The sequence below is a fragment of the Myxocyprinus asiaticus genome, chromosome 5 (assembly GCF_019703515.2).
Source record: "Myxocyprinus asiaticus isolate MX2 ecotype Aquarium Trade chromosome 5, UBuf_Myxa_2, whole genome shotgun sequence".
Lineage (NCBI taxonomy): Eukaryota > Metazoa > Chordata > Actinopteri > Cypriniformes > Catostomidae > Myxocyprinus > Myxocyprinus asiaticus.
The window spans coordinates 6,278,096-6,305,282 of NC_059348.1; the positions used below are offsets into that span (position 1 = coordinate 6,278,096).

The window sequence follows — 27,187 nt, forward strand, 5'->3', positions numbered from 1 at the left end:
TCTAATGTTCGTGTATGCAGTTAGCTCGTATTATTCAATGTGAGATGTTGGATATTTCTACTTGATCCAGTTTTCAATCATGCGAAACAAACAAAACAACAATGCCAGAAGTTTCTACAGGATTATGAGTATCAGTAGAGAAGATCGTTTACAGTTTTGAACGTCTCTGCAAATGTGCGCTAAACATCACATGATATAGAAACTTTGGTGCATGTATTTCACTCATTGCTGCATTTATTTGTTTAAAAGTGAATGTTTATCAGAACTCTGCAAATCCCTCAGAGCGCCGCCATGTTTGCGTGACGTCATACAACAGCATCTCGAAGGAGACATTCTGTCGTGGAAAACGCTTAACGTGGCTTAAAGGGATAATTCTGTTACAGTTTCCATTAAAACCCACACAATTACCATTATAATGAGTTCTATTACAATTTCTGTGTAGGTTTCTATTGTTTTTCATTTAATTTACTAATTTATTCATTAATAATTCAGGCTTTGGGGTCTGACTTAATGTAGTTTGACAATCCTTGTTGTTTAAAGGGATAGCTCACCCAAAAATGAAAATTCTCTTATCATTTACTCACCCTCATGCCATCCCAGATGCGTATGACTTCCTTTCTTCTGCTGAACACAAACAAAGATTTTTAGAAGAATATCTCAGCTCTGTAGGTCTAAACAATGCAAGTGAATGGTGATCAGGCCTTTAAAGCTCTAAATAGGAGATAAAGTCATCATAAAAGAAATTCATATGACTCCAGTGGTTTAATCAATATCTTCTGAAATGATCCAGTTGGTTTGGGTGAGAACAGACCAAAATATAACTCCTTTATTCGGTTCTGGGGGGGGGGGGGGGGGGGTTTCTAGAATGGTATGAGTGGTATTCTCATTTTACAGATCAAAGTAAATAGACCAAACAAATTATATTTAAACAAAACATCAGTGCATTATGACGGCATAATAATATTTAGCAGGGTAAAGTTTAAGTTTAATATTTATTAATTATTCGCTTATGGTGCAAAAGAGACCATCTGAAAAGTCCACACACTGTGCTAAAACGTCACTGGTATCCAAGTGTTCAATGCAACTACCTTGCATGTTCTGTCTTAAACCCTTAAAAAACATATTCTAAAGATTGTAAATTATGTATAACTTACTCTTTAATTAAATGAATTAATAAATGAATACTTGGACACCTCTGACGTTTTAGTGCTGTGGGTGGAATTTTCAGACGGTACCTTACAAACGCTAGTTAAAGAAAGCCCATCGGAGAATTTTTAGGCATAATTCTCCAGCTACAACAATCGCTGACTGTTTGAGTTCACTGTTTTATGCCTGTATGATATAGTCATATATTCTTTAACCTAACTGTGCTAATGATATCGTTGTAAAATTGTCAGCTCCAGAGAGAAACTGAATGTCAAACGAATAACCATAACTTCTGGAGATAAGGTAGAAGTCAGCGTTAGTTTAGCATCTTTGGACGTGCCAGCTCCAGTTTCAGTTCTACTCACTGTGGATTATACGTGCTGGTGTAGGCTAAATGTAAGTGTAAGTTGAATTACTTTTACAGCACAATTTTCCACATTATTATCACAAAACCCAACCTGGATCTGATTTTCTGTCTTACTGAATGCACCTGAGCCCAATCTCATTAGTGATCACTCTTATTTGACAAGCATTCATTACAAAATATTTTTTGTATGTATACATCTGTCGGATTTTCATTTCTCGAAAAACAGACAGTACACACTTATGTTATTTAAAATGAGGTATTTTTTCACTTCTATAATACAATGCAAAAGACAAATGTAGTGCAACAAGTTTGGCAAAACAAATGAACAACTATGATGAAACAGCATGCTGGAACAGATGTGAAGAGGTATGAAGAAACAGCAGCTAGCAATATACAGGGCCACTCCTCACCTGCAATGGCAAAATAATTATGAATACACTTAAAAACATAAAATTGGAACCTTTATAAACCACCCCAGTAAAGCCAAAATAATTAACTTACCTTCAGTGAGAAAGGCTCTTATACACTAAGCTCACCACATAATATATACACCTCAACCTAATAATATATACAGATTAATATCGGTACTGTTGGGTACAGGCGCAGGAATAAAAAGCAAACACGCAACTAACTAGGAGAGAGAGAGAGAACAAAGCTGCAGAGTTGATCCTGCTGCTTCTCTTGCAAACAAAATGCAAGAGAAGAACTAAATAGTTTACAGGGTAGATAACAAACACAACATCCTCTTTATGAACACCATTTGTCAATCAAATACTTAACGCGTGGCACACCAATCACAAGGTAGAGGCACATGTGTGCTCAATAATAGAGAATTGAGCTTAATATTAGCAATAGTATTCTCTAATAAGAGGCGCACACCAAGCTCGCTCAATAAGGAATGCGTATACACACCGACAGATATTAACATTTAGTCATTTAGCAGACACTTTTATCCAAAGGATTTTTTTTTTTTACATTAAGTGCAGGTTAAGTGCAGTGGTAAGTGCAATTAGTGTGGGCTGGTTAAGTACTCACGGAACAAATGTGTTTTCAGTTGGTTCTTGAATGTTGAGAAGGTAACAGCAGATCGTGTGGAGGTTGGAAGTTCATTCCACCACAGAGGAGCAGAGAAAGTGAACGATCGTGAAATAGACTTTGAGCCTCTTTGTGATGGGATCACCAGGCATCACTCATTCATAGACCGCAGAGAGCCAGTTGGAGCATAGACCTGAAGAAGTGAATTGAAGTAAGAGGGTGCAGTTCCACTGGCTGTCCTGAAAGCCAGAGTCAAAGCCTTGAATTTGATGCGGGTAGCTACAGGTAGCCAGTGGAGTGAAATCAAGAGTGGGGTGACATGAGCCCTTTTTTGCTGATTGAAGACCAGACACGCTGCTGCATTCTGGATCATCTGCAGTGCTTTAATTGTATTAGTTGGAAGGCCAGCCAACAGAGCATTGCAGTAGTCCAGTCTTGAAATGACCAGAGCTTGTACCAGGAGCTGTGTAGAATATTCAGACAGGAGAGGTCTGATTTTCCTGATGTTGTAAAGTGTGAATCTGCAAGACCAGGCAGTTGATGAGATGTGTACAGAGAAATTAAGCTTGTCATCTACCACAACTCCCAGGTTCCGGGCTGTTCTGGTTGGTGTTAGTTTAGTTGAACCAAGATGGATAGTGAGGTTGTGGTCAACAGATGGGTTGGCTGGGATCATGAGGAGTCCTGTCTTGGCAAGGTTGAGCTGAAGGTGTCGTTCCTTCATCCAGACAGTAGGGTCATCAGGCTGGAACGACAGGTAGAGCTGCGTATCATCTGCATAGCAGTGGTAGGAAAAGTCATGTGCCTCAATGACCAGTCTGAGTGATGTTGTGTACATCGAGAAGAGGAGGGGTCCAAGCACTGATCCTTGAGGAACCCCAGTGGTCAGCTGGTGTGTCTTGGACACCTCTCCTCTCCAGGAGACCCTGAGTGATCTGCCAGTGAGATGTGACTCAAACCATTCAAGTACAGTTCCTGTGATGCCCACGTCAGAGAAGGTGGACAGGAGGATCTTGTGATTCACTGTGTCAAAGGCAGCAGAAAAGTCAAGGAGGATAAGGACAGATGATTTGGAGTTAGCTCTCACCAGTCACAGGGTTTCAGCTACTGACAAGACGGCAGTCTCTGTTGAGTGTCCTTTTTTGAAGCCAGACTGATGTCTGTCGAGTAGGTTGTTCTGTGAGAGAAAAGCAGACAACTGGTTGAACACGACCCTCTCAAGAGTTTTAGACAGGAAAGGTAGGAGAGAGACCGGTCTGTAGTTGTCGACTACTGTGGGGTTATGTGTTGGTTTTTTAAGCTGTGGGGTTACTCGAGCCTCCTTGAATGTACTGGGAAAGTTTCCAGTTGTGAGAGATGCGTTGATATTGTGTGTGAGTGTGGGTAAGATCGATAGAGAGGCAGCTTGCATAAGATGTGAGTGGATAGGGTCAAGTGGATGGGTGGTAGGACGGTTTGAAAGGAGCACTTTGGAGACCTCAGTCTCGGAGAGAGGAGAGAAAGAGGAAAACAGTTGATGGGATGTTGGAAGAGAGTAGCTGTGAGTGTTAGGTGTAGAGAACTGGCTGCTGATGCTCACTACCTTGTCAGTAAAAAACATGGCAAAGTCATCAGCAGTCAGAGAAGTAGTAGGATGTGGTGGAGGAGGATAGAGAAGAGATGAGAAAGTTGAAAATAGTTTACGGGAATCTGAAGTTTTACTTATATTGTTCTGGTAATAATCAATTTTAGCAGCAGAAATTCTAGCAGAAAAAGAGGAGAGAAGTGATTGATACTTCAGGTCAAGTCAGCAGGGTCTTTTGACTTGTGCCACTTTCTCTCCACAGCCCTCAGCTCGGTTCGGCGATCACAAAGTGTCTCCGACAGCCAGGGGCTGGAGGGTGTGGCACGTGCTGGCCTGAAGGTAAGAGGGCAGACGGTGTAAGGATGACAGACATAATAACGATTAAAAAAACACATTAAAGCCATCCTATTGGTCACATATAATTACTATGCATGCAACTTTTTTAAACTCATAGTAATTAAGATAGATACTTACATTTAAAAATTCACTTGTTACACTGAACCATATAAAATGAAGTAGTGAATTTAAAAATGTGCTTAAAAATCCTTAAAAGAATCTTAAAGGAAATGGTGACCATTTACAAGACCTGTACATGCAATTACGTGTACATTAAAAACAGCAAATTATGTTTTATATGTGTACAGGGAACATTTAAGCTATTATACAGTTGCCTTCCTACAAGCGCACCTGGCCCCACACTGGCCCCCCCAGTCAAAATGGTCTAGAACCACCCTGTATATAAGCGGATTAACCATATGGGCAATTGCATCTGTATCAACTGTGCAAAAACATGCTCTGAAGTTATGCTTGAGTGAACAAGACATTTCATTTTACAAATACATATTGTTTCGATTCCTCCATCCTTGTTTCCTTTCCTTGCATCCTTCCCTTGTTTCTTAAGATGGTGGAGCTAGGAAACGAGGAAGGGAAGCAAGGAAACCAGGATGCACAATTTCAGAAATGAGAAGCACACTGGGTCTAAAACATTGGCCGCATCTTGATTGTTTTGGGTTAATGGATCACATGACTGCATCACATGACAACAAATTCGTCATCATTTCCAATGTCAGTTTTTCCAATCCACACTACAACATGAAGACAGCATTTTCAAATGTATCCACTTGGGAGTGTGTTTTTGAAAAGCTCTACAGATGGCCAAAACATAGAGAAAAAGAGGTGTTTTTAAATGAAAACTTATTAGTGTGGATTCCTTGGATGATGTCACTTTAAGCTTGGTGAGAGCATTTAAAACACTCTTTTGCAGTCTCCTGGCTAGTCAATCTTTTCTTTTCCTGGATCATTTTCTTTGCAGTCTTTGATGTTTTGTCCGTAAAACATATTCATACATACCACCATTTTCTGCTGCACACTTGCGTTTACTAAATTTTTCATGAGTTACATTTAGGTTAAACTTATCTACTCTAAGACACATATGTGTTCTTCTGTTCTAAACATAAGTATATAATAAAACAGTTTAAAGCAGTTCAGAAACTGTTCTCCCTTTTTATCTTTTTGAGATTACACACAAATGTTGAAGCCAGGCGCTTATCAAAATATTGTTCCAGCAATATGGGATAATAAACAAGGTAAAACAATAAACTTGTTTATTGTTAATGTATAAGTAAAATAAATAGTAAGCAAAGTATTATAGTTAATCATTCAGGGTAAACACATAGCATAAGCGTAAAAGCAAACACATAGTAAAACAGGGTCCTTGCATTTATCTCATTATCCACACAAGTCGTATTTTTTCATTACAAGTTATATAATCAACATAACAGTTTGAGTGAAAGGTTTGTGCAAAACCTGATAACTCAAGTTCCCTTTCATGAGATAATTTCAATGCTGTGTTAGTAGCTGACGTCATGGGAATACACTCCAGGTGTGACGATTGTCTGAAGCCATAGAGCAGTGGTGCTCATTACGCTGATCGTGATCAACTGGTCGATCACAAGACAACCACTGGTCGTTCTCGTTAACTGGTCAAACGGTAAAGGGAGTAGAGGGAGAAACTACTCGAATAACGAAAATGTTGCAGGTCACTTTCTATTTCTTAATTTCGGCTCCCACACGGGTCGATTTCCATAACGTAGGAAGATGGCAGAAGACGACTCATTCATATTTATGAAGAAAGCTCTACCTGATTGGTTACAGATACGATTAGGGTTCTGGCTATAGTTTCTCCGACCAATCAGGTAGTGCTTTCCTGATAAATATCACTGAATCGTCCAATCAGGCATCGCTTTCCTCGTGAATATAAATGACTCTTCCCCTGCCATCCTACAGTTCAGAAACTCGCCCCCTGCTGTTTGACAGACAGCCTCTTTTTGTGTGCATGTGTGTTGTGAGATGCGGACACGAACCTATGTCTTTCTTTGTGTGGTATCGATAGACAGTCAGTTATGCCTGAAGTAAGTGTAAACACCGGGACAAAAAAAAAAAAGAAGCAGATTGTTTCAAAATATCAGATCTGTGCATTAGGACTTGCAATGAAAATGCAGCCTGATAGACCTGCCAATGTATACTGTATGTCATTAATATTAACAACAATAACAAGAAAACCATTCATTGCTCTTGACTGGATAACTTTAGCTGCTTTACAATAAAATGTTAATGTTTAATCATACAGTGAAGACATGTAATCCATGAGAATGTAAGAATGTTTACTTGAATACTAGGATACTGTTGTTAGAAATGTTAAGTATTGTTTTCTTAATTTGTTTCGGTGTTGTTATTTTATTACTGACTGTTTCCTTGTCTTGAATAATTACTTGAGAACTTGAAACAATGTTTACCCAATTAACAAATTAGTCAGTATTAGTTTTTGCATCGAGAATAATCAAATTTCACTGGTATTGGTTCTGACTACTGAAATGTTGGTATCATGACTACATTGCCTACAATGTATATTGAAATATTTCATGGTCGATCTTACTGTAATAGCATTATGAAAAAGTGGATCTCATGCCATAAAAGGGTGAGCACCCCTGACCTAGTGAATCATGCCAATTTATTGGCTGATGGAGCTGAAGCTATACCCATTAAAGAGCCACATTATCGGGTCCATATAAGTGCTCGCTTCGTGCCGTCTCCCTCAGATTTTCTTCTTTTCAGTGCACGGTCTGTCAGCCCGTGTTGTTTCTAGCGACTTAATTTTCTCCCTTTTGAGTGGCAACACGTTAGGACATCATTAGGAGACAGCGTGACCTAAAAGAGCAAATTTCCTATGCAGATTCTTGCATTTCAATGGAATGAGGATGACGGCGCTTCATCGAGGCTCGCCCTGGGGCACATGTTCCCTGTCACTTCAGTTTAGTGGCCTCCGAAAAGTAGCCACATGAGCTGAGAACCTTGGTGATCTGACTCTGGGCTTAAGAAGAGGGAGAGAGAATGGAAACCAGACTTTACATCGTGTCTTCCTTTCTCCCCCAAGCAAAAACGGCACTAATCGCTCATCAGACCTGCTATTAGAGCTGGTGTTCTGAGCTAGAAAATGGTCGCTGAGCTAGACTGCACGAGCTAGGCTGCAGGCTGCTACAGTTAGGAAACGCTGGATTGGAAAAAGGAACCCTCATGGGAACGACGAGAAGAAAGGCCTTTTATCTCTTTTCTGTTTTTGTGTGTGTCTTTCCCAATAGGTTGCAACATGCATGGGGCAGTTCGGGGCCTGGCCCTGGCCTCTCTTTCTTACTCACTCTATGTCTAAGGGGAAGCACTGTCTGGTGGCAGGTGAGCCGATCGCAAGAGTACAGCGCTAAATACAGGTGCAAATGGGGTCTGAAATGTACAGGTCGGTGGGAAAATGAGTTAAATTCCATGCCACTGTTCAAAAAGTACCTGTCTTTAGTTTAATTTCATACCCTGGTTGAGAGTAATCAAAGGGCACATCGCCGGCTTTATCTTGACATACGTACTGGTAGATGGAGGTTTGTCATGTTACGCAGTACTTCAGTTTTGCAATATTTAGATACCACGTGAATCATGGCTTACTCCCATCTGCTGGGTTTAAGCAAAAAGCCAAAATGCACATATATATTATATTTTAGTTTTTCCAGTGGTAGCAAGATTATCATCCAATTTAAATGTAGCGATTGAAAGCCAACTTGCATCATGTGGTAGGCTACACTCAAATTTCATAGTGCTGCATAATATCAATGCGGACGCAGTTGCATCGATGTGTGCATCAGAGAGCATAATGATATATAACTGTATGGATATTTTGAACACAAGGATCTCAGCAGATGCCTCATGGTACGGCATAGGTGCTGTGCTGTTGCAGCAACATGGTGAGAGTTGGCAGCCAAAAGCCTATGCATCATAAGCCTTGACAAATGCTGAATGTAACAATGCACAAACCGAGAAGAAACTTTTGGCTAGCCTGCCAAAGGTTCAATCAATATATTTATGGAAGTGGAAACAGACCATAAGACACTAATATCCATAATGTTCAAGGCCTTAAATGACTATCCCATGATATTCCAATGCATGCTCATCAGACAAAATAATCTTCACACCTGGAAAATTAATGTTTGTGGCAGATACACTCTCTCGGGCTGTCGACAAGCATGAAAGTCCAAATGATGAGAAAAGTGCAGACATAGAGTATGTTGACATGATTGTAACCTCACTGCCTGTGTCCCAACAGAGAATATAGTAAATAAGAAAAGCAAATGAGCTGGATGGAACAATGAAGGAACACAAAGGGGTCATACTGAAAGGTTGGCCAAAAAACAAAAGTGACAGTCAAAAGCAATCCATGATTACTGGACATGCCGAACAAATGGAAACACATTTTTCATCCCAGCATCGATGCGCAAAGAAATCCTGCAAAAATACATTAAGGACATTTAGGAGAGAAGAAAATTACATGCAGAGCTCACGAGGTAATGTACTGGCCAAGGCTAAACCACGAAATCAGTGAGACCACAGCCTCATGTGAAAATGTCTCACACACAAGTCTAAGCAACAAGCAGAGCCGTTCATGCCTCATCCAGTGCTTGGTTGCCAGTACCAAGAGGTTGGAGTATTATCAGAAAACACCTCTCAGGTGTTTAGATCTCAAACCTGGAGATAAAGTTTGCATCCTAAAGCATTGCACAGGCACATGGACCCCACAAAGTTGTGTGCAAAGAGAACTGGTTCCACGTATATGAGATCCAGACAGAACATGGTGCAACTATGAGAGGGAACAGAATGGACTTGAGACCACAAGGTTTGCAACTAAATGACTGAGGACTGTCTGACATTTCTACCAGTGAACAAGTGGACTACAGTTCTGTGGCCCATGCATACTCACATCTATCAAAAGGGGACACTGCTTCTCCTAGGAAGTTTTGCAGACCAAAACACACTCTGTTGATCGATATACTGTATACTATTTGTGTGCGTGCTAAATAAAAGCAGTTGAAATGATGCTGAAACTGTCTATCATGATGTTAAAAACATAACAGTATCATCATGCAAAGGAATGAAAAAGGATGCAGCTGAATAAAAATGAAAGTGGCGTTAAAACCGTCTCTTCTTTTCTCCTCTTGGTCACCTGTTGTTTTCCATCTCCTCTTCCAAATCTGGACAATTAAAAACAACACAAAATCTTTCAACGAGTCATCCATTGTTTTTGTTTTGAAGTAAGTCAGCTCAGCTGTTGTAAGTTCAAGTGTCACCTTTAAGTTTCCATGTTTTATATTAAAAAGCTCTTCAAGTCAGTTGATGTCAGAAAATAGGGATTTATACTGCAAAATATTTTTCTTAAAAATTAGGCTATCTTTGTTTTGTTTTCCACTAAAAATTCATTCTTTTTTAAGTTGTATTACAGTATCTGCACAGCCATTAACAAGGAAAATTAAAAAAATTGCACTCTATGTCAGAAAGGTTGCTGACCCCTGCTGTATTATTTCACACTGTATACCATAAGGCACTGCAGTTTTGGGATAATCACCTAAAGCTGTGGGTTGTTTCAAAACCCAGGGCTGAAATTTTGCTTTACCTAAGGTTAAAACTGTCCTTAAACCATAGTTAAGCACAGTGTGAAAAGCCTTTAAAGTGTGGGTGTGTATGTGCACGCATTTGTCCGTGAAGATTATGAGAGAATGTTAATGTTTAACATTCTGATAAATGACTTGTTTATTGTTTCAATGTTTAATGATTAAAACCGAAACAATTCCTGTATGTTAGTTTTTTGTTTTTGTGGTAAAATTATGTCCATTCATCACACTACAGAAGACAAATTGGCCTTGGAAATAATATACAGTACATAACTGTGGCATGGGGGGGCGTGATCATGTGTCGGTCTGCGGGAGAGGGAGAGCGGTAAAGATTGTCACCTGGGTTCTGATTACTTTAACACCTGTCTCTGATTATAGTGATGGCAGAGGGAGACCTGAAAAGGCACACCAAAGCATCAGAGCGGGGAGAGAGCACCAGGGATAAGCAAGAGACACAAACAACACAAGCATCCCTTTTTGAGTTGGCTAAGCCGTGAAATTGTGTATAAAATAAAGAGACTGGCCTTAACTGTTCGCTGTCTCCTGTCTCCTCCATTGCCCATGAACATAGAGCTTTTCACAGTGGTGCCGAATACCCGGCTTTGGAGGAGTACGCCGTTATGGAGTCCTCACCGCTTGGTGAAGTCTTCAAAACCCTCGCCAGCATCCAGCAGACTCAACACCAGGCCCTCATGGACATATGCCTGTAGCAGGAACAGCGTTTCCAAGTCCTGCTCCAGGCACAAGCGGAGGACCAGCAGAAGCCTGATCGCCAGAGAGGGGGCTGGCGCTGCAAACTCCCCAGAACCCACCCCACCCATTGCCCTAATGAAGATGGGGCCGGACGATGACCTGGAGGCCTTCCTGGACCTCTTTGAAAAGACGGCGGAGGTCTGGAAGTGGCCTCCTGACCAGTGGGCGGCCCGTCTATGGACCTTACTCTCCAGGGAGGCACAGCTGGAGGCACAACAACTTCCCGCCACCAGCCTCCTTAACTATCAACACCTAAAGAAGGCCATCCAGCAACGGGTCGGTCCTAGCCCTGAACAGAGCCATCAGCTCTTCTGGTCTTTGAGTTTCAGGCAGCACGGCCGCCCTTTTGCCCAAAAGCTCCGGGATGCCTGCCGGAAATGGTTCCACAGGGTTTTTCCCATTTGAGCTACTGTATGGGCATCGGCCACGCGGCGTGCTCGACATCATACGAGAAGCTTTGGAGGAAGGACCTTCAAATAGCTAAACTCTAATTCAATATGTTCTTGACCTTAGAGCAAAACTCCACACTTTGGGTCAGGTAACACAGGAGAATTAGCTCCAAGCGCAAGAACGTCAACGCCGACTGTACGACAGGGGCACTCAATTACGCGAATTCGCACCGGGAGATAAGTGCTTGTATTGCTGCCCACTTCGAGCTCCAAATTACTCGCCAAGTGGCAAGGACCCTTTGAGGTCACATGACAAGTAGGAGATCTCGATTATGAGGTTAGGTGAACGGATAGGGAAGGGGCACGTCAAATCTGCCACCTCAACCTCCTCAAACCATGGAGGGAGATGGTGCCTGTGGCCTTGGCGATGGTAGTTCCGGAGAGGGTGGAGCTCGGGCCGGAGATATCTCCCAAACCAAATTCATTCATCCCGGTCACTTGCGGAGACCACCTCTCACTGTTGCAGCTTACAGACATTGCCCGGTTGCAAGCAGAATTCGATGTTTTCACCCCTTCTGGTCTCACAAACCTCATAGAGCACCATATCGAGACCACCCCAGGGGTGGTGGTTTGTAGCCGCCCCTATCGTATTCCTGAACATAAGAAAAAGATTGTTCAGGAAGAATTAGAGGCAATGCTTGAAATGGGCATAATACAAGAGTCGCACAGCGATTGGGCCAGCCTGGTAGTTCTGGTACTGAAGAGCGACGGCTCGGTCTGGTTCTGTGTTGACTACCGGAAAATGAACACGGTGTCCAAATCTGACGCTTATCCAATGCCGTGAATTGACGAATTACTAGATCGGTAGGGCATGGCTCAATTTTACTTGACGCTGGACTTAACAAAGGGTTATTGCCAGATCCCTTTAACTCCAATATCCCTAGAAAGTAGGCAGGCCGGATGTTGCCCCGGCCTGAGTCGGAGGTGGGGGTATATGGCATGGGGGGCATGATCATTTGTCGGTCTGCGGGAGAGCGGTAAGAATCGTCACCTGGGTTATGATTACTCTAACATCCGTCTCTAAATGTGTATAAAATAAAGAGACTGACTGCAACTGTTTGCTGTCTCCTGACTCCTCCATTGCCCACGAACACAGAGCTTTTCACAATTACATTATTGTTATTTTTATGTGCCTTATGTAAAATAAGCTGCTAATTCTTCAGTACAAAGTAGAAATACTGGAATGAGCAAAACAACCTTTTTACAGAAATATTTTTATTATTGTTTTGCTTTAACTGATTAAGCTTTTTAACACCATACAATGGTTTACAAAACAGTTTACAATTGCTCATAGAATCTCTTAATGATTTCAGTGGATGAAAGTCTATTCAGTTCTCCATGTATCACGCTTACAATATCAAATTACTTGGAGAAATAATAGTCTAATGGAAACATTTTGTTATTGTTAACATAATATAGCACTTTTGCTACTCCCAATCATAGAAGAATTAACACAAAATTTGTTGCATTTCACAGCATCAACAATAGTTTTCTAAACTAAAATTTTGACTTCCTCTTAGTTTGTTGAGAAAGAACAAACATCCCTCTACACCTTACACAGAATGACAGCTCATTCAGCCCTACAGGTAATGCAGCAATTCACCTACTTAACTGTAATTGCTCTTCTGTAAGAAATTCCATATTTATTTAGTTTTTTCTTCATACTATCTGCAAGGCAAATACAGATGAACTTTGCTCACTGTGACAATGCTGGACAATGATTTCTTCTATGAGTCAGTAAATTACTTGACTGGGAGAAACTCTTCCCACATGAAGTGCACTGGTATGGCTTCTCTCCAGAATGTACTCTCTTATGAGTTTTCAGGTTTCCTGACCCAATGAAACTCTTCCCACATAAAGTGCACTTGTACGGCCTCTCTCCAGTATGCACTCTCTCATGTGCTTTCAGGTTTGCTGACCCAATGAAACTCTTCCCACATGAAGTGCAGTGGTATGGCTTCTCTCCAGTATGCACTCTCTCATATTTTTTCAGGTTTCCCGAATTATTGAATCTCTTTTCACGATATGAACACTTGTAAGGTTTTTCTCCAGTATGAATACTTCGGTGCAATTCCAAGTCACAAGCTCTGTAAAAGGCCTTCCCACAGTCAGAACACACATGATCTCTCACACCAGTATGTATATTCTGGTGCTCTTTTAAAGTGCGCAGCTCTAAAAAACTCTTTCCACAAGGTGAACACATGTAAGGCTTCTTATATGGATGAATCTTCTGGTGTGTTCTTAACACTGTTTCTTGAAGAAAATGTTTTGCTGCAGTGATTACAGCAATATGACTTTTCTCCAGAGTGAAAAGACAAATGATCTTTGAGACTACAGGCCTCTCTGAAACTCTTCCCACACTGATGGCATTTGAAAGGCTTCTCTCCAGTGTGTATTCTCTTGTGCTTATTAAGACTTGCTTTACGTGTAAAAGTACTCCCACACTGATGGCAGGTGAAAGAATGTTTTACTCTTGTTCTTATACTTCTTTTTTGTGAGAAATTATTTTCAGTCTGTGAGCCACTAAAATCGTTTTGTTCATATTTGAAATCATAAAGTGTCTGATATGGATGGTGTTTTTCCTCCAATTCATTCAGTTCTTGACTTTCCTCTTTCACTTCCAACAGATCTACAATGAAAACACAAAATGGTCTTTCATTTTAAAAGACAAATATTAAAATTAAAAAAATAAATTTTACCCCAAAATTTCAAAGCAGAAAGCGCTGAGGTTACAACTGTAACCCCAGTTCCCTGAAAGAATGGATCAAGACACTGTGTCAGTAGCTGACACTAGGGGGCACTCCTCTCTGGAATGACGATACATGAAGTCCTTTACAATCACAGCAATTTTATAGGCAGATGGTGCTTTGCATCCCGCCCCTTATGCATGCATCATCACAAGCATATAAGTGGGAACGCATCGTCATCACGCCAGGATTTCCATCTCAAGGTAGGAGAGCAAATATCTTGGTCCCTTAACAGTGAGAAATCAGTAGTGCCATATGTGTAAGTAGTGTCTCATTCCCTCCTTTCAGGGAAACGGGGTTACAGTTGTAACCTGAGCGTTCCCTTTCAAGTTAGTCACTTCAATGTTGCATCAGTAGCTGACACTAGGGGGACCCTATACCATCAAGCACTGCTACTGACTGCACATATATATTGTGGCACTAGTTGGAAAGGGATAGGAAAGAGCAACCCAAATCTACATTTCATCTAGAAAATAGGAAGGAGAGATAAAAATGGACACAGAATGGTTACAGTCTGGCAATATGCCACAAATGTCACTTGCTATTAGGGTAGTAAAGCAAAAGCATTACACAGTGCTTGACAGCACCTAAAATGTAACTCTCCTTCACAGCCAAGACATGGGAAGGGAGAGGGGAAACGTCCAAGTTATAAAACCTTGCAAAAGTATTCGGGGTAACCCAACCTGCAGCCAGGCAATTGTCTTGTAAGGACACATCATTCACCCAAGCCCAAGAGGAAGCCATTGCACACCTTGCAAACCATAAGAGAGTGCAATGGCATCAACCACCCAATGGGAAAGCCTTTGCTTGGAGACGGCCAAACCTTTTGAGGAGCCTCCAAAAAAACAAGGAGCTGATCTGTCAGCCAAAACTGCCTTATTCGCTCAATGTACAAATGCAGTGCCAGCAAAGTGCAGAGCTAATGCAATATACACACCTCATCTGAATCAAAAGTGGGAGGGGAGAAAGCATTCAGAGTTACCACCTGAGCCCTTAAGGGATTGGTCCCGTGCCTCTGCTTAAGGACAGCTTTTGAATAGTCAGGCCCGAACTCCAGACAAGAGTCACGGACGGAAAGGGCCTGAAGATCCTCAAAACACTTTACCGAGACCAAATCGAGTAATAGCACTGTCTTCAGACAGAGAGCGTGCAAGCTTGCTGACTCAAGCCGTTCGAAAGGGGAACCCATCAGCGCGTCTAATACAGGCACTAGGTCCCAGACCGGGACTGTAGCGGGATGAAAGGGCCTGAGAGGTCTCAAACCTTGCAAGAAACGTATGACAAGAAGATGTTTGCCCAACGACAAACCATCCAGCGGAACATGCTGTGCTGCAATGGCAGCCATATACACTTTAAGCGTGCATGGAGTCAAACCAACATCCAATCGCTCTTGTAAGAAGTGCAGCACTAACTGAACAGGGCAACGCGCTAGGTCCTCACCATGAGAAGAGAACCAATCAGAGACGGTGCTTTAAGAATACAGCTGCCTTGTAGAGGGGGCTCTGGCCTGCAGTATGGTGTTTAGCACTGGCTGCGACAACCAATCTATATCAGACGGGCCCCGTTTAGGGGCCACACATTCATCCTCCACAGCTCCGGAAGCGGATGCCAAATCGTACCCTGTGCTTGTGAGAGCAAGTCCCTCCTCAATGGAATTCTCCAAAGGGGGCCATCCAACAGCTCCACCTACTCCAGAAACCATGGGCAGTTGGGCCACTCAGGCGCAACCAGTAACAGTTTCCCTGTCCTCCCTCACTTTGCACAGCACCTGGTGCATTAAATGAACAAGAGGGAATGCATAATTGCGCTTCACTTGCAATTTGTGAGCCAGGGCATACAAGCCCAGTGGAGGCGACATTGCATGGTCTCCAGAGAGGCAAACAGGTCTACCTTGGCTCCCCCGAACACTTCCCAGATCCACAGAACCTGCAATTGTGGCCATCTCTTTGAATATTAAAGGGTCAAGACTGCGTTCATCCATTTCTTTAAGCAGGTCAGCCTAGTATGCCTGCTACACTACCATTGTGTGCAAAGCGGAACCAGCCTGACCCACCGGCCCGAACGCCTTGCATGTAAGCGCAGACATAATGGTTTGGATGAGAGGACTGGTCAGGTCTTCCAACCTGGCACCGAAGTGGGGCAGAAAGGATACACTGATGTCCCCTGGAGCACCACAGGGAAATGGGGAAAAAAATCTCAGAGAAAAGCACAGTGTCAACGGCGACGTGAAGAATCGTCCATTTTCTGGCACACTTGAGGCGGCAAATAATCCACTCGCTGTAAGGCATGCAAATTCAATGGCAAAGCGAAGTGGAGCTCGATTGTCGGAGCACCACAGAAAAGCAGACATTCAATCCACTCGCTGTGAAAATGCTGAATCAACTATGAAGCGATGGTTTGGGCGTCCAGAGTACGAGATGAATAGCGACCCTGAAGAAGGAAATTCTGGTGCAATGGGGATGCATTCCCGCTTATATACTCATCATGACGTGTGCATAAGGGACGGGAAACAAACTGTGATTGTAAAGGCCATCAGGTATCGACACTCCTGAGAGGAGCTCCCCCTAGTATCAGCTACTGACGCAGTGTCTTTATCTCTGTGTGCGCCAAACCCATCTCTGGTGTTTGCTGCAAAAAAGCTATTTTTTGGTTTCATCTGACCATAGAACCCAGTTGCATTTGAAGTTCCAGTAGTGGCAAACTGAAGATGCTTGAGTTTGTTGTTGGATGAAAGCAGAGGCTTTTTTTCTTGAAACCCTCCCAAACAACTTGTGGTGATATAGGTGATGTCTGATATTTTTTTGAGACTTTCTGATCCAAAGACCAAACTAATTTCTGCAATTCTCCAGCTGTGATCCTTGGAGATTCTTTGGCCACTTGAACCATCCTCCTCACTGTGCGTGTAGACAATAAAGACACACGTCCTTTTCCAGGCCGATTCTTAAGATCTCCAGCAAATTGGAACTTGTTAATTATTGTCCTGATGGTGGTAATGGGCATTTTCAATGCTTTGGCTATTTCTTATAGCCACTTCCCATTTTGTGAAGCTCAACAACCTTTTGCTGCACATCAGAACTATATTCTTTAGTCTATCCCACTGTGATTAATGATTAAGGGAATTTGGCCAGTGTGTTACCTCATCTTTATACCCCTGTGAAACAGGAATTCATGGATGAAGTTCCTAGTCACCCAGGTGCACTAAAACATTTTAAATATGAATGGGAATATACTTCAGATATATTTTACTCATAAGAATTTCTAGGGGTGTCAATAATTGTGGCCAGTGTGTTTTGGAGAAAAATATTTATTTAATAATGAGATATTTCCCCTCTTTCAATCGTTTTACTTCAATTAAAGGTTAGATTTTTGTAAAAAAATTGTAATGAAAGATCAAAAGGATAAACAATGCAGATTTTTTTTTTTTCATAGCCTTCTTTGCACATATTTACCAAGGGTGCCAATATTTTTGGCCACCACTGTAGTTGAAGCAACTTTGGCAGTTATTACAGCCTCAAGTCTTTTTGGGTATGATGCGACAAGCTTTGCACACCTGGATGTGAGGATTTTCTGCCATTCTTCTCTGCAGATCCTCTAAAGCACTGTCAGGTTGGATGGGGACCATCGGTGCACAGCCATTTTCAGGTCTCTCCAGAGATGTTCGATTGGGTTCAAGTCTGGGCTCTGGCTGGGCCACTCAAGGACATTCACAGAGTTGTCCTTAAGTTGTCTTGGCTAGGGCTGGGTACTGATTTCCTGATTCAATCTGATTCCGAATCACAAGCTCTCAATTTGATTAGATTTAGATTCAATATCGATTATATGGGTTTATTTCAGTTATAATGTCCCTTTTGCTTACATATCAAATAAATTATCTCCCAGCTAATGCTGTTAATTATACAGGGGAACTTTCAACTAGGTACCTTAGGAAAAAATTAATTTTACTTATTATATTTTAGTACTTTTTCATCGTTTTGGTCAAATTTTGGCTTTTAAAAATGAATAGAAATGAATTTGAATAAATGTATTCAATCAAATAAATGTACTCAATCAACAAATAAGATATATTTCATATATTATTTTTAGTACATATTTATTGTTAAATTGCATTATTTGTACTATTTACAAGTATTTATATTGATTTGTTAAACACTTGCTAAAACCGGTACTGTCTCTGTAACAAAAAAAACGGCATTTCTGTAATCAGCTCCTTTAAATGAGAGCATGCTAACTAGAGAGGACTCAAATGGCTTTACCTCATCTGTGCGATGCATGATTAGAATTAAAAGTTTTTTGTCATTTTTTTATTTTATTTTATCAACAACTGACTGTAAAGAACAGAAAGGGTATTAAAAGAGACAGTTTTTACAGGTTGCGTGGATCTCGTCTTCGGACACACATTACACGGAATTTTTTTTACTCTCACTCAGTCTCGCTGCTGAACACTTCATGACTAAACTACACAATTACTGGTGAGTGAAATGTAAACTTAATCAGCCAACTGCCAAATATATTCACTTTAGTTGCATAGTGCGAAATTTGGTTGCAAATGCGAGTGATTTCCTCTCATTGTAGTAGAGGGTTGCGCATTGAGTGAAAGATCGATCTTGGGATTTAAGAATCGATATCGTTCAAATTAAGATTGCAATTAATCGGAAAAACAATATTTTTACCCACCCCTAGTCTTGGCTGTGTGCTTAGGGTCGTTGTCCTGTTGGAAGGTGAACCTTCGATACAGCCTGAGATCCTGAGCGCTCTGGACAAGGTTTTCATTAAGGATATCTCTGTATTTTGCTGCATTCAGTTTTCTTTCAAACCTGACTAGTCCCCCAGTCCCTGCCACTGAAAAACACCCCCCAGCATGATGCTACCACCATGCTTCATCACTGTGATGGTATTGTGCAGGTGATGAGCAGTGCCTGGTTTCCTCCAGACATGACGCTTGGAACTGAGGCCAAACAGTTCAATCTTCTTTTCATCAGGCTAGAGAATCTTGTTTCTCACAGTCTGAGAGTCCTTTAGGAGCTTTTTTGCAAATTCCAAGTGGGTTTCATTGTGTCTTGCACTGAGGAGAGGCTTCCGTCTGGCCACTCCATCATAAAGCCCAGTTCGGTGGAGTGTTGCAGTAATGGTTGTCCTTCAGCAAGTTTCTCCCATCTCCACACATGATCTCTGGAGCTCAGCCAGAGTGATCATCGGGTTCTTAGTCACCTCTCTTACCAAGGCCTTTCTCCCCGATTGTTCAGTTTGGCCGGGCGACCAACTTTAGGAAGAGTTCTGGTTGTTCCAAACTTCTTCCATTTAAGAATTATGGAGGCCACTGTGCTCTTGGGAACCTCAATGCAGTCTAAAGTTTTTGTAGCTTTCCCCAGTTCTGTGCCTCGACACAGTCCTGTCTCTGAGCTCTGCAGGCAGTTCCTTTGACCTCATGGCTTGGTTTTTTCTCTGATATGCATTTTCAGGTGTGAGACCTTATATAGACAGGTGTGTGCCTTTCCAAATCATGTTCAATCAATTGAATTTGCCACAGGTGGACTCCAATCAAAGTGTAGAAACATCTCAAAGATGATCCAGAGAAATGGGATGCACCCGGGCTAATTTCAAGTGTCATGGCGAAGGGTCTGAATACTTATGTCAATGTGATATAAGTTTTTACTTTTTAATAAATTTGCAAAGTTATCAAAAATCAGTTTTTTGCTTTGTCATTATGGGGTATGGAGTGAAGATTGATGTAACAAAAAAAAAAAAAATTTTAGCATTAGGCTGCAACATAACAAAATGTGTAGAAAAATGAAGGGGTCTGAATACTTTATGAATGCAATGTATTTCACAATTTACTATAGTAAATAACATAAATAAAATTGCTAAAAAAATAAACTTTTATTTAGCACTATATTAATAGTTTAAAAATGTCACACAAATCTTTAACTTTGAAAAATCATCTTTAAAAAAATAAAAATAAGATGGTATGTTAAAGGGAAGCTATCAGTTTTCTCTTTAGTCATCCAATTTTAGTAATATATTTGCAAATAAAGAAATGAATATCTTAAGAAGAAGGAAATAACAGTACACACAGTAGTCCAGCAACCACGGATGGCATGTGCGCAATAGCATTTTCTCACTACAGACCGAATCAAAGCAATTGTACATGTATTGCACAGTGAATATGACATTTACTTATAAAGCACACAAAGCACTTTTACTTTGAAGTTGTTCTTTCATGCTCATGTGGATCCAGCGGAGGCAGGCATCTACTGACCGTTACCAGTTTACTCTGCCCGGATCGCCTGCTTGAAGCATCACGGACTGACCATTGCACAACATTCATAAATCAGAGGAACTACGTTTTGATCCAGGCTATTATAATTCACGCTTCGCAGGAAGAAACAACGCTGGATTTGCACAAGTTTTGTGGGGTTCTTGAATTACATCTGTTTAAACAAGGTATCTGCATTTTTGCCAATGGTATATGATATTAGTGTTATTGATATTTGCCTTTTTATCATTAGACATGACAGTTAAAAGTTACAGGGAACTGTTGAGGAGAGAGAGAGGGAGAATGAAAGAGGTGAGCTTTAACATAATGAGCTCAGACGCATCTGTCGATCTGTTCTATCATATCGCTTCAGAAGACATGGATTTAACCACAGAAGTATTATGGATACTTTTATGCTGCCTTTATGTGCTTTTTGAAGCTTAAACTTTTTGGTAACCATTTACATTTTGAGGATATACAGAGCTGAGATATTCTTCTAAAAATCTTAATTTGTGTTTTTAATTTTTGGGTGAACTATCCCTGTAAATGACTAAATGTTTGTGTATATATATGTATGTAGGCTAAGTATGTATTTGTATTTATTTATTTGGAACTTTGTGACATGAACCTTTTTTATTTTGTAATCAATAAACATTAAATCCTAAAATTCATGTATGCTGCAGAGGACTAAATATTTGTTCATTAATAAATGTAAGCCTATGTGTTTAGGCATGAATGTATTTACATGTGTCTATTTATATATATATATATTTATTTATGCATTTGGAATTTTGTGGAGTGAATTCTTTGGTATTATCTGTAATCAACAAACATTGGGGGGCAATCACAAAATTACGTGCTTGTGTACTTTTCACATTTTCTTAACTGAAAATAATTATAATAAATGTTATTTTACATTGCTAAATAAACACAGGACAGCATAAAATGCTTGAGAAAAACATGCATCAGTCCATGCGCAACAGCCAGCGTTATATGAAGTGAAGCGCTACATACACATGTCTTCATATTGGCCAACATCTACTTCAGACACTTGAAGCTAAGAAACAATGAAAGTTAAAGGGATCACAGGATGGACAGTGCAGATTCACTGGCTTTTTACCATCAGGTCAGTTTGCATGTGATTATAAACAAGGATTATTTCAACGGGCATTTTTATCAAGGTAAAAGACGCTATAATCTTTACCGGCGCGAGAACGTGAAAAGTCCAGTAAATTACTGGCATTACCAATTTGCACAGGATTAAAATTAAGGAGAAACTCTGGTAACTACATTACCCCACGTCCCCATTAAATTAACCCTTGTGCATCAATTTAAAAAAGTTACTCAGAGGTCCTTAGGGGACAAAAATGTCAAAATATAATTATATATTAATATTATTTTCCACTTTCAATGAAATTTGTTTTTTTTTAACCAGCATCAGTCCTGATCATAACTACCAAATATTAATTCATTTTCAAGATTGCCAGTTTGTTTATATAATGCCACTGATGTTTTTTTTTACACACACACACACATTTCTCAAAACACACATACAAAACACACCTTTACATCCATATCAACACACCCACACAATTTTAGCTGCATCATTTGTTATATTGGCCTGCAGTGCTCTATAATACAGCAAACAGAAAATAGGAAAAAAGCATGTATTTGCTCCATAGGCTAAACATGAGAAAAATGGAGCCATCTGGTGGAAAATATTACAAATTTAAATTTTGAAGCCAGGGCTCCGGAATGAAAGCATAATATCATAGAATTCATGATTTTATGCTTTAATGGCACTGGGATCAAATATTGCAGTTTTAATGGATTTCAATGGGGACATTTTTGTCCTGAAGGTCCTGAGTGTAACTATTGTGTGTACAATACATTATACATTATAGATGTATTATAGGACCTGAGGTTGAAATATCAAAATGCCCCCCAAAATACACACATTTGGCAAAATGTATGCCGTTAGCGTTAACAAAAATGAAAAAGACAAAAATGTCCCTAAGGTCGCAAAAGGGTTAAGAGGACTTGTAAAACATAATGTAGGTTAAAAGTGTCAATCCTTTAAGGAAATAATACAGACAAGTTACGGATAATTGGAAAATAATAGTTACAAAATCAGTATTAGTGAATAATTCACCAAGGCAAACAATTGCTAAATAAAAAGACAATGTATTTTTTTATGATATTTAATGAATGCTGAACAGCTTGAAGCTTTATAACTTTAATCTTTATCAGCAGTCAATAATAAATAATGAAGAATGGACACCAACCTCTTTGTTCCTCAGTATCTTCATTTTTCATGACATTTGAACTGCATGATTCTGGATAACTCATGTCCTCACTCTCTTCTTTAATAAACATCATTTTACAATGTTTTATCCCGCAGATCTCAGTTGAAACACCTGGAGTTATTCCTGTTCGTGTTGAAACAAGTCTTCTTTTAGGATGATGAGAATACTGGTGACATTTATAAACATGAATCAGATGCTCGAATAATGTAGAAACAAACAAAACAACAATGCCAGAAGTTTCTGCAGGTATATGAGTATCAATAGAGAAGATCATTTACAGTTCTAATCTCCCACAGCGTCGCCATGTTTTCGTGACGTCATACAACAGCATCTCAGAGGGGACATTGTGAACCGATTGATATGGAAAACCCAAAAAAGGTTCTGTCGCTCGGTTCATATTTGGAACCTGAGAGAGAGAGAGAGAGAGAGAGAGAGAGAGAGAGAGAGAGAGAGAGAATAAAAAAAAAAAGGATTCTTTGAGCCAGGTGAACAGGGTTGCAAAGCAATTTTTTATTTAGTTTGAATTTTTTCTTTTATTACCAGGAGAAAATTTCATGAATATACAAATTAATATTAAATATAATAAAAAAAATTTAACAAAAAAGGTGGCAAGGGAGCCTTCTACCCCACACCTTGGGTAAAATGCCCCCAGGGGGTTAATAATGACATAGTGTAGATACTGGGGCAATAGTTATTGGGCACAATATGTCAACTTATGCTAATAATTTTATGACAGTAAGATGATTTTTTTAGTAACAAATTAAAATAATACTTATTATAACCAGTTCAGAACAGGGTGCATCATTTCTTGTTTATTTCAATCACATTTGGCTTTTCATAACATCCTAAGTATTCTATAAACAAATTAATCTCCATTGTGATTGGATCAGTCAATGTGAGCCCACTTTGAACATTCTTCAAAACAAATCTATTCCACCCATTCAAAAAAAAAAAAAAAAGAAATGTGTTTTATAGGGGCCTTTTTCCCCTACAACATGGGGGCTATTTACCCCAAGTACTATGCTTTCACTTATTTTGTTTCAAAATAAATGTGACAATTTCCAGGATATTCATTAGCTACATACATTTTCAACATTTAAAACAAATATTAAATATTAGATCAAATTGCCTCAAAATCAACCTTTAGACATTACATGCAATGATCTCATGGAAGAGGGAAAATTTGCAGTTCATAGTGTCAAACAGGTGTTTAGGAAAGTACTGTGGTAGTTTTTGATGCTATTTAGTGTTTTGGGAGGAAATAAAATTAAAGGAGCCTTTTACCCCGCAGAGCCTTTAGCCCCATTGTACCCTACTATATCACTAGAACAGTGTTTCCCAAATGGGGGATTGTGACTGCTCTGGTATTTACAGGACATTATGTCGACGATGCATACCAATTTTCTTTTAAATGCATGTAAAAGATATATCACTTAGAACATGAGTCCCTGTTTAAATCTTTAAATCATTTTGGATTTGGATAATAATAATAAAAAAAAAAGTTGTTAAAATTGCCCAGTTCCCAATGTGCTTTTTAAGTCCTCGTGGTCGAGTAGTGATTCGCGTAGTGATTCGCCTCAGTCCGGGTGGCAGAGGACGAATCCCAGTTGCCTCCACGTCTGAGACCGTCAATCCGCGCATCTTATCACATGGCTCGTTGAGCACGATGCTACGGAGACATAGCACGTGTGGAGGCTTCACGGCATCCACCGTGGCAACCACGCTCAACTCACCAAGTGCCCCACGGAGAACGAACCACATTATAGTGACCACGAGGAGGTTACCCCATGTGACTGTACCTTCCCTAGCAACTGGGCCAATTTGGTTGCTTAGGAGACCTGGCTGGAGTCACTCAGCATGCCCTGGGATTCGAACTAGCAAGCTAGCGAACTCCAAGGGTGGTAGCCAGCATCTTTTACCACTGAGCTACCGCTGAATACCTCTACCTCCAAAAGATTTAACATTAATCGTGGAGTACGTCAATGATGCCCAACCTCCCCATTTTATTTTTGTTGGTAGTCGAATTATTATCAGTTGGTATTGTTAAAAATAATCAAATTCAAGGTCTTACGATTTTTGGTAAGGAATTCAAAAATCCCAATTGGCAGATGACACTATTTTTAAAGAACGTATCCTTTATTCCCATTGCTATTTTGTTTATTAATTATTTCTCCAAGGCTTCTGGATTAACTCTAAATTTATCTAAATGTGAAATCCTCCCGTTACATACAGTGGTGGCCAAAAGTTTGGAATAATGTACAGATTTTGCTCTTATGGAAAGAAATTGGTACTTTTATTCACCAAAGTGGCATTCAGCTGATCACAATGTATAGTCAGGACATTAATAATGTGAAAAATTGGAGGTCACATGACGCCATGCAAGAAGCAGACGTGTGAGCGACGAGCTCTGCGCACTTTGCTAAATTTTTTATTATTTTCATGTTATAATCTGGTGAAATTTTATACACCCAGTTACACATTTGCTCTTTGAGGCAAAACATGGCAAAGAAGTCAAAATCCTCGGGCTCTGGAGACATTAAAAGACACTTACGTGTTCAGGATGAAAGCCCCGACAGGCCTACAGACCGGGGATTCGATTTGAATGGTGTGGCGGGAGAGGAGATCCAGCGTCAGTTGTCCAACATGTCGGTGATGCTGACAAAGGTTCTTGCTGACTTGGAGGATCTCGCTGTAATACATCGATCAATTACGGCGATGGAAATAAAATTCTCTGAGTTAATTACAAGAGTGACTGATGTTGAGAGACAAATCGATTGTCTGGAGTCTTCTGAGAGGGAATTAACCGCTAATCCGCCCACAACCAAAGTTGATTTTGAACATCTCCTTGAAAAGCTTGAAGATCTTGAGAATAGAAGCCGCAGGAATAATGTTCGAATTGTTGGAATTCCTGAGCATGAGGAGGGCAGAGATATGGTGAAAATCCTAGACGAGCTTTTCCCAAGTCTGCTCAACATAACAGGCCACAAGCTGGAAATCGAGCGAGCTCACAGAGTCCCAGCTTGCAGATCTGCTGAGGGAGACAGGCCCCGATCGATTCTGGCCAGATTTCTGAGATCATCCGATAAAGATCTTGTGTTGCGCCAGGCGAGGAGCAAAGGGAAGCTTTCTTGGAAGAACCATATTTTTTTTGTTCCCAGACTTTGCGAGTTCGACAAGAGAGAAACACGATCGGTTCAAGGAATGTAAGAGACTCTTACATCAGTGAAAGATCACTTTTGCTCTGATGTTTCCGGCTAAACTGAGAATAGAAACGAAGGACAGTCGCAAAGTATTTACATGTCCCAATCAGGCAATGTCTTCTATTGAATCAATGGGTGAGTAAACCATTGGGTGTTTCTCATGTGAGTGGGTTGACTCGCTGTACTTACTCTGGCTTTTGAGGAAGTTGGGCGTCATTTTGGTTTCTTTTTTCTTTTGCATTGGCTCCACCGAGTGGCTGGAGTTTGTTTTGTGAATAACACTTTTCCTTAAAGAAACTTTTGCATTGATGCAAGATTACTTTTGCATTGAAGTTCCTGGCCAGTTTGAGAGTGGACACCATGGATGACCGCAAAATATCTACGTGCTCACATAAAGGATGTCTTTTATAAAGTTGACGGATTGAGTAAATCATGGTATATATTTTATGCGGCCTCCGAGTGAATTGACTTGACCATCTGGGGAACTGGGATGCCGGTTTTGTTTCTTTTTTGTATTGGTTCTGCCTAGCGGCTGTAGCTTGTTTTACTGAATAACACTCCTTTGGAACAGCTGTGGATTAATCTGTCCATTCTTCATGCTTATTCCTCCTGCTGGCTAGAGTTTGTTTTGTTAAGTATTTTTACGGGACATTGGAATGATTACATCATCCGCTGAACTCATAACAGCCTGCTCACTGAACATTCGTTTGTCTGTCCGGGGAATCTGAATGGTTTTATATCAGCTGGAATTTGTTTTGTGGAAGATCACACCTTTGAGACATTTCTGTGAATGAATCTACACGTTCTTTATGTTCATTCTACCTATTGGCTGGGGTTTATTTTACAAAGTATTTTCTGTTATGTAATTTTGCCTCACAAGTCACAAATTTGTGAGGCAAAATTGAGCAATCCGATGGCAAAGTTGTCGTGGGGGCTCGTGGGCGTTCATGGACCTTTTAAGTTTAGAGGGATTGTCGCTGGTCGGTACTGTTGTGCGCGGGGTTAATGCGCACATTTTTCTTTTTCCTGTTTGTTTGGTTCGGGGGGAAGTTTGGGGTTTGATTGTTGCAGCAATGGGGAATGTGGTCTGTATTATTTTGTTTTTGACACACAATTTATTTTTTCTACTATATCAAAATGTCAAATGTTAATATGAGTGGATTGTCTCTCTCCACATGGAATGTGAATGGGTTGGGGCACCCCATAAAAAGAAGGAAGGTTATTACTTTTCTTAAGCGTAAGAAATATGATATAGTGTGTCTTCAAGAAACACATCTTTCCCCGCAGGAAGCTGAAAAATGTGGGAAGATATGGGGTGGAAATGCTTTCTTTAGGGCTGGCTCAAGTAAGAGCAAGGGAGTCATTATATTGATTAATAAATAT

The 27,187-nt window shown here is 40.4% G+C and overlaps 3 protein-coding genes across 7 annotated transcripts in view; 1 reads left to right on the forward strand and 2 right to left on the reverse strand.

The window, feature by feature from the left end:
* LOC127440778 (gastrula zinc finger protein XlCGF57.1-like) overlaps positions 1-27,187 on the forward strand; it is a 593,771-nt gene that overhangs the window by 355,470 nt on the left and 211,114 nt on the right. The gene's annotated exons all lie outside the window — the stretch shown is intronic.
* The window catches only part of LOC127440749 (zinc finger protein 501-like), a 143,935-nt gene that overhangs the window by 63,769 nt on the left and 52,979 nt on the right, over positions 1-27,187 (reverse strand). The window contains exons 1-2 of one of the 2 annotated variants that reach the window (XM_051697580.1): positions 22,584-22,944; positions 585-624 (exon numbers count right to left, since the gene is read on the reverse strand). The exons of the other annotated variant lie outside the window; for it this stretch is intronic. Coding sequence (XP_051553540.1) covers positions 585-624; positions 22,584-22,607 — 64 coding nt within the window. The 5' untranslated portion in view covers positions 22,608-22,944. Of the gene's footprint in view, positions 1-584; positions 625-22,583; positions 22,945-27,187 lie in introns of those variants that run through there. 2 annotated transcript variants of the gene reach the window in all.
* LOC127440850 (zinc finger protein 501-like) overlaps positions 1-27,187 on the reverse strand; it is a 224,062-nt gene that overhangs the window by 24,914 nt on the left and 171,961 nt on the right. The window lies entirely within an intron of this gene.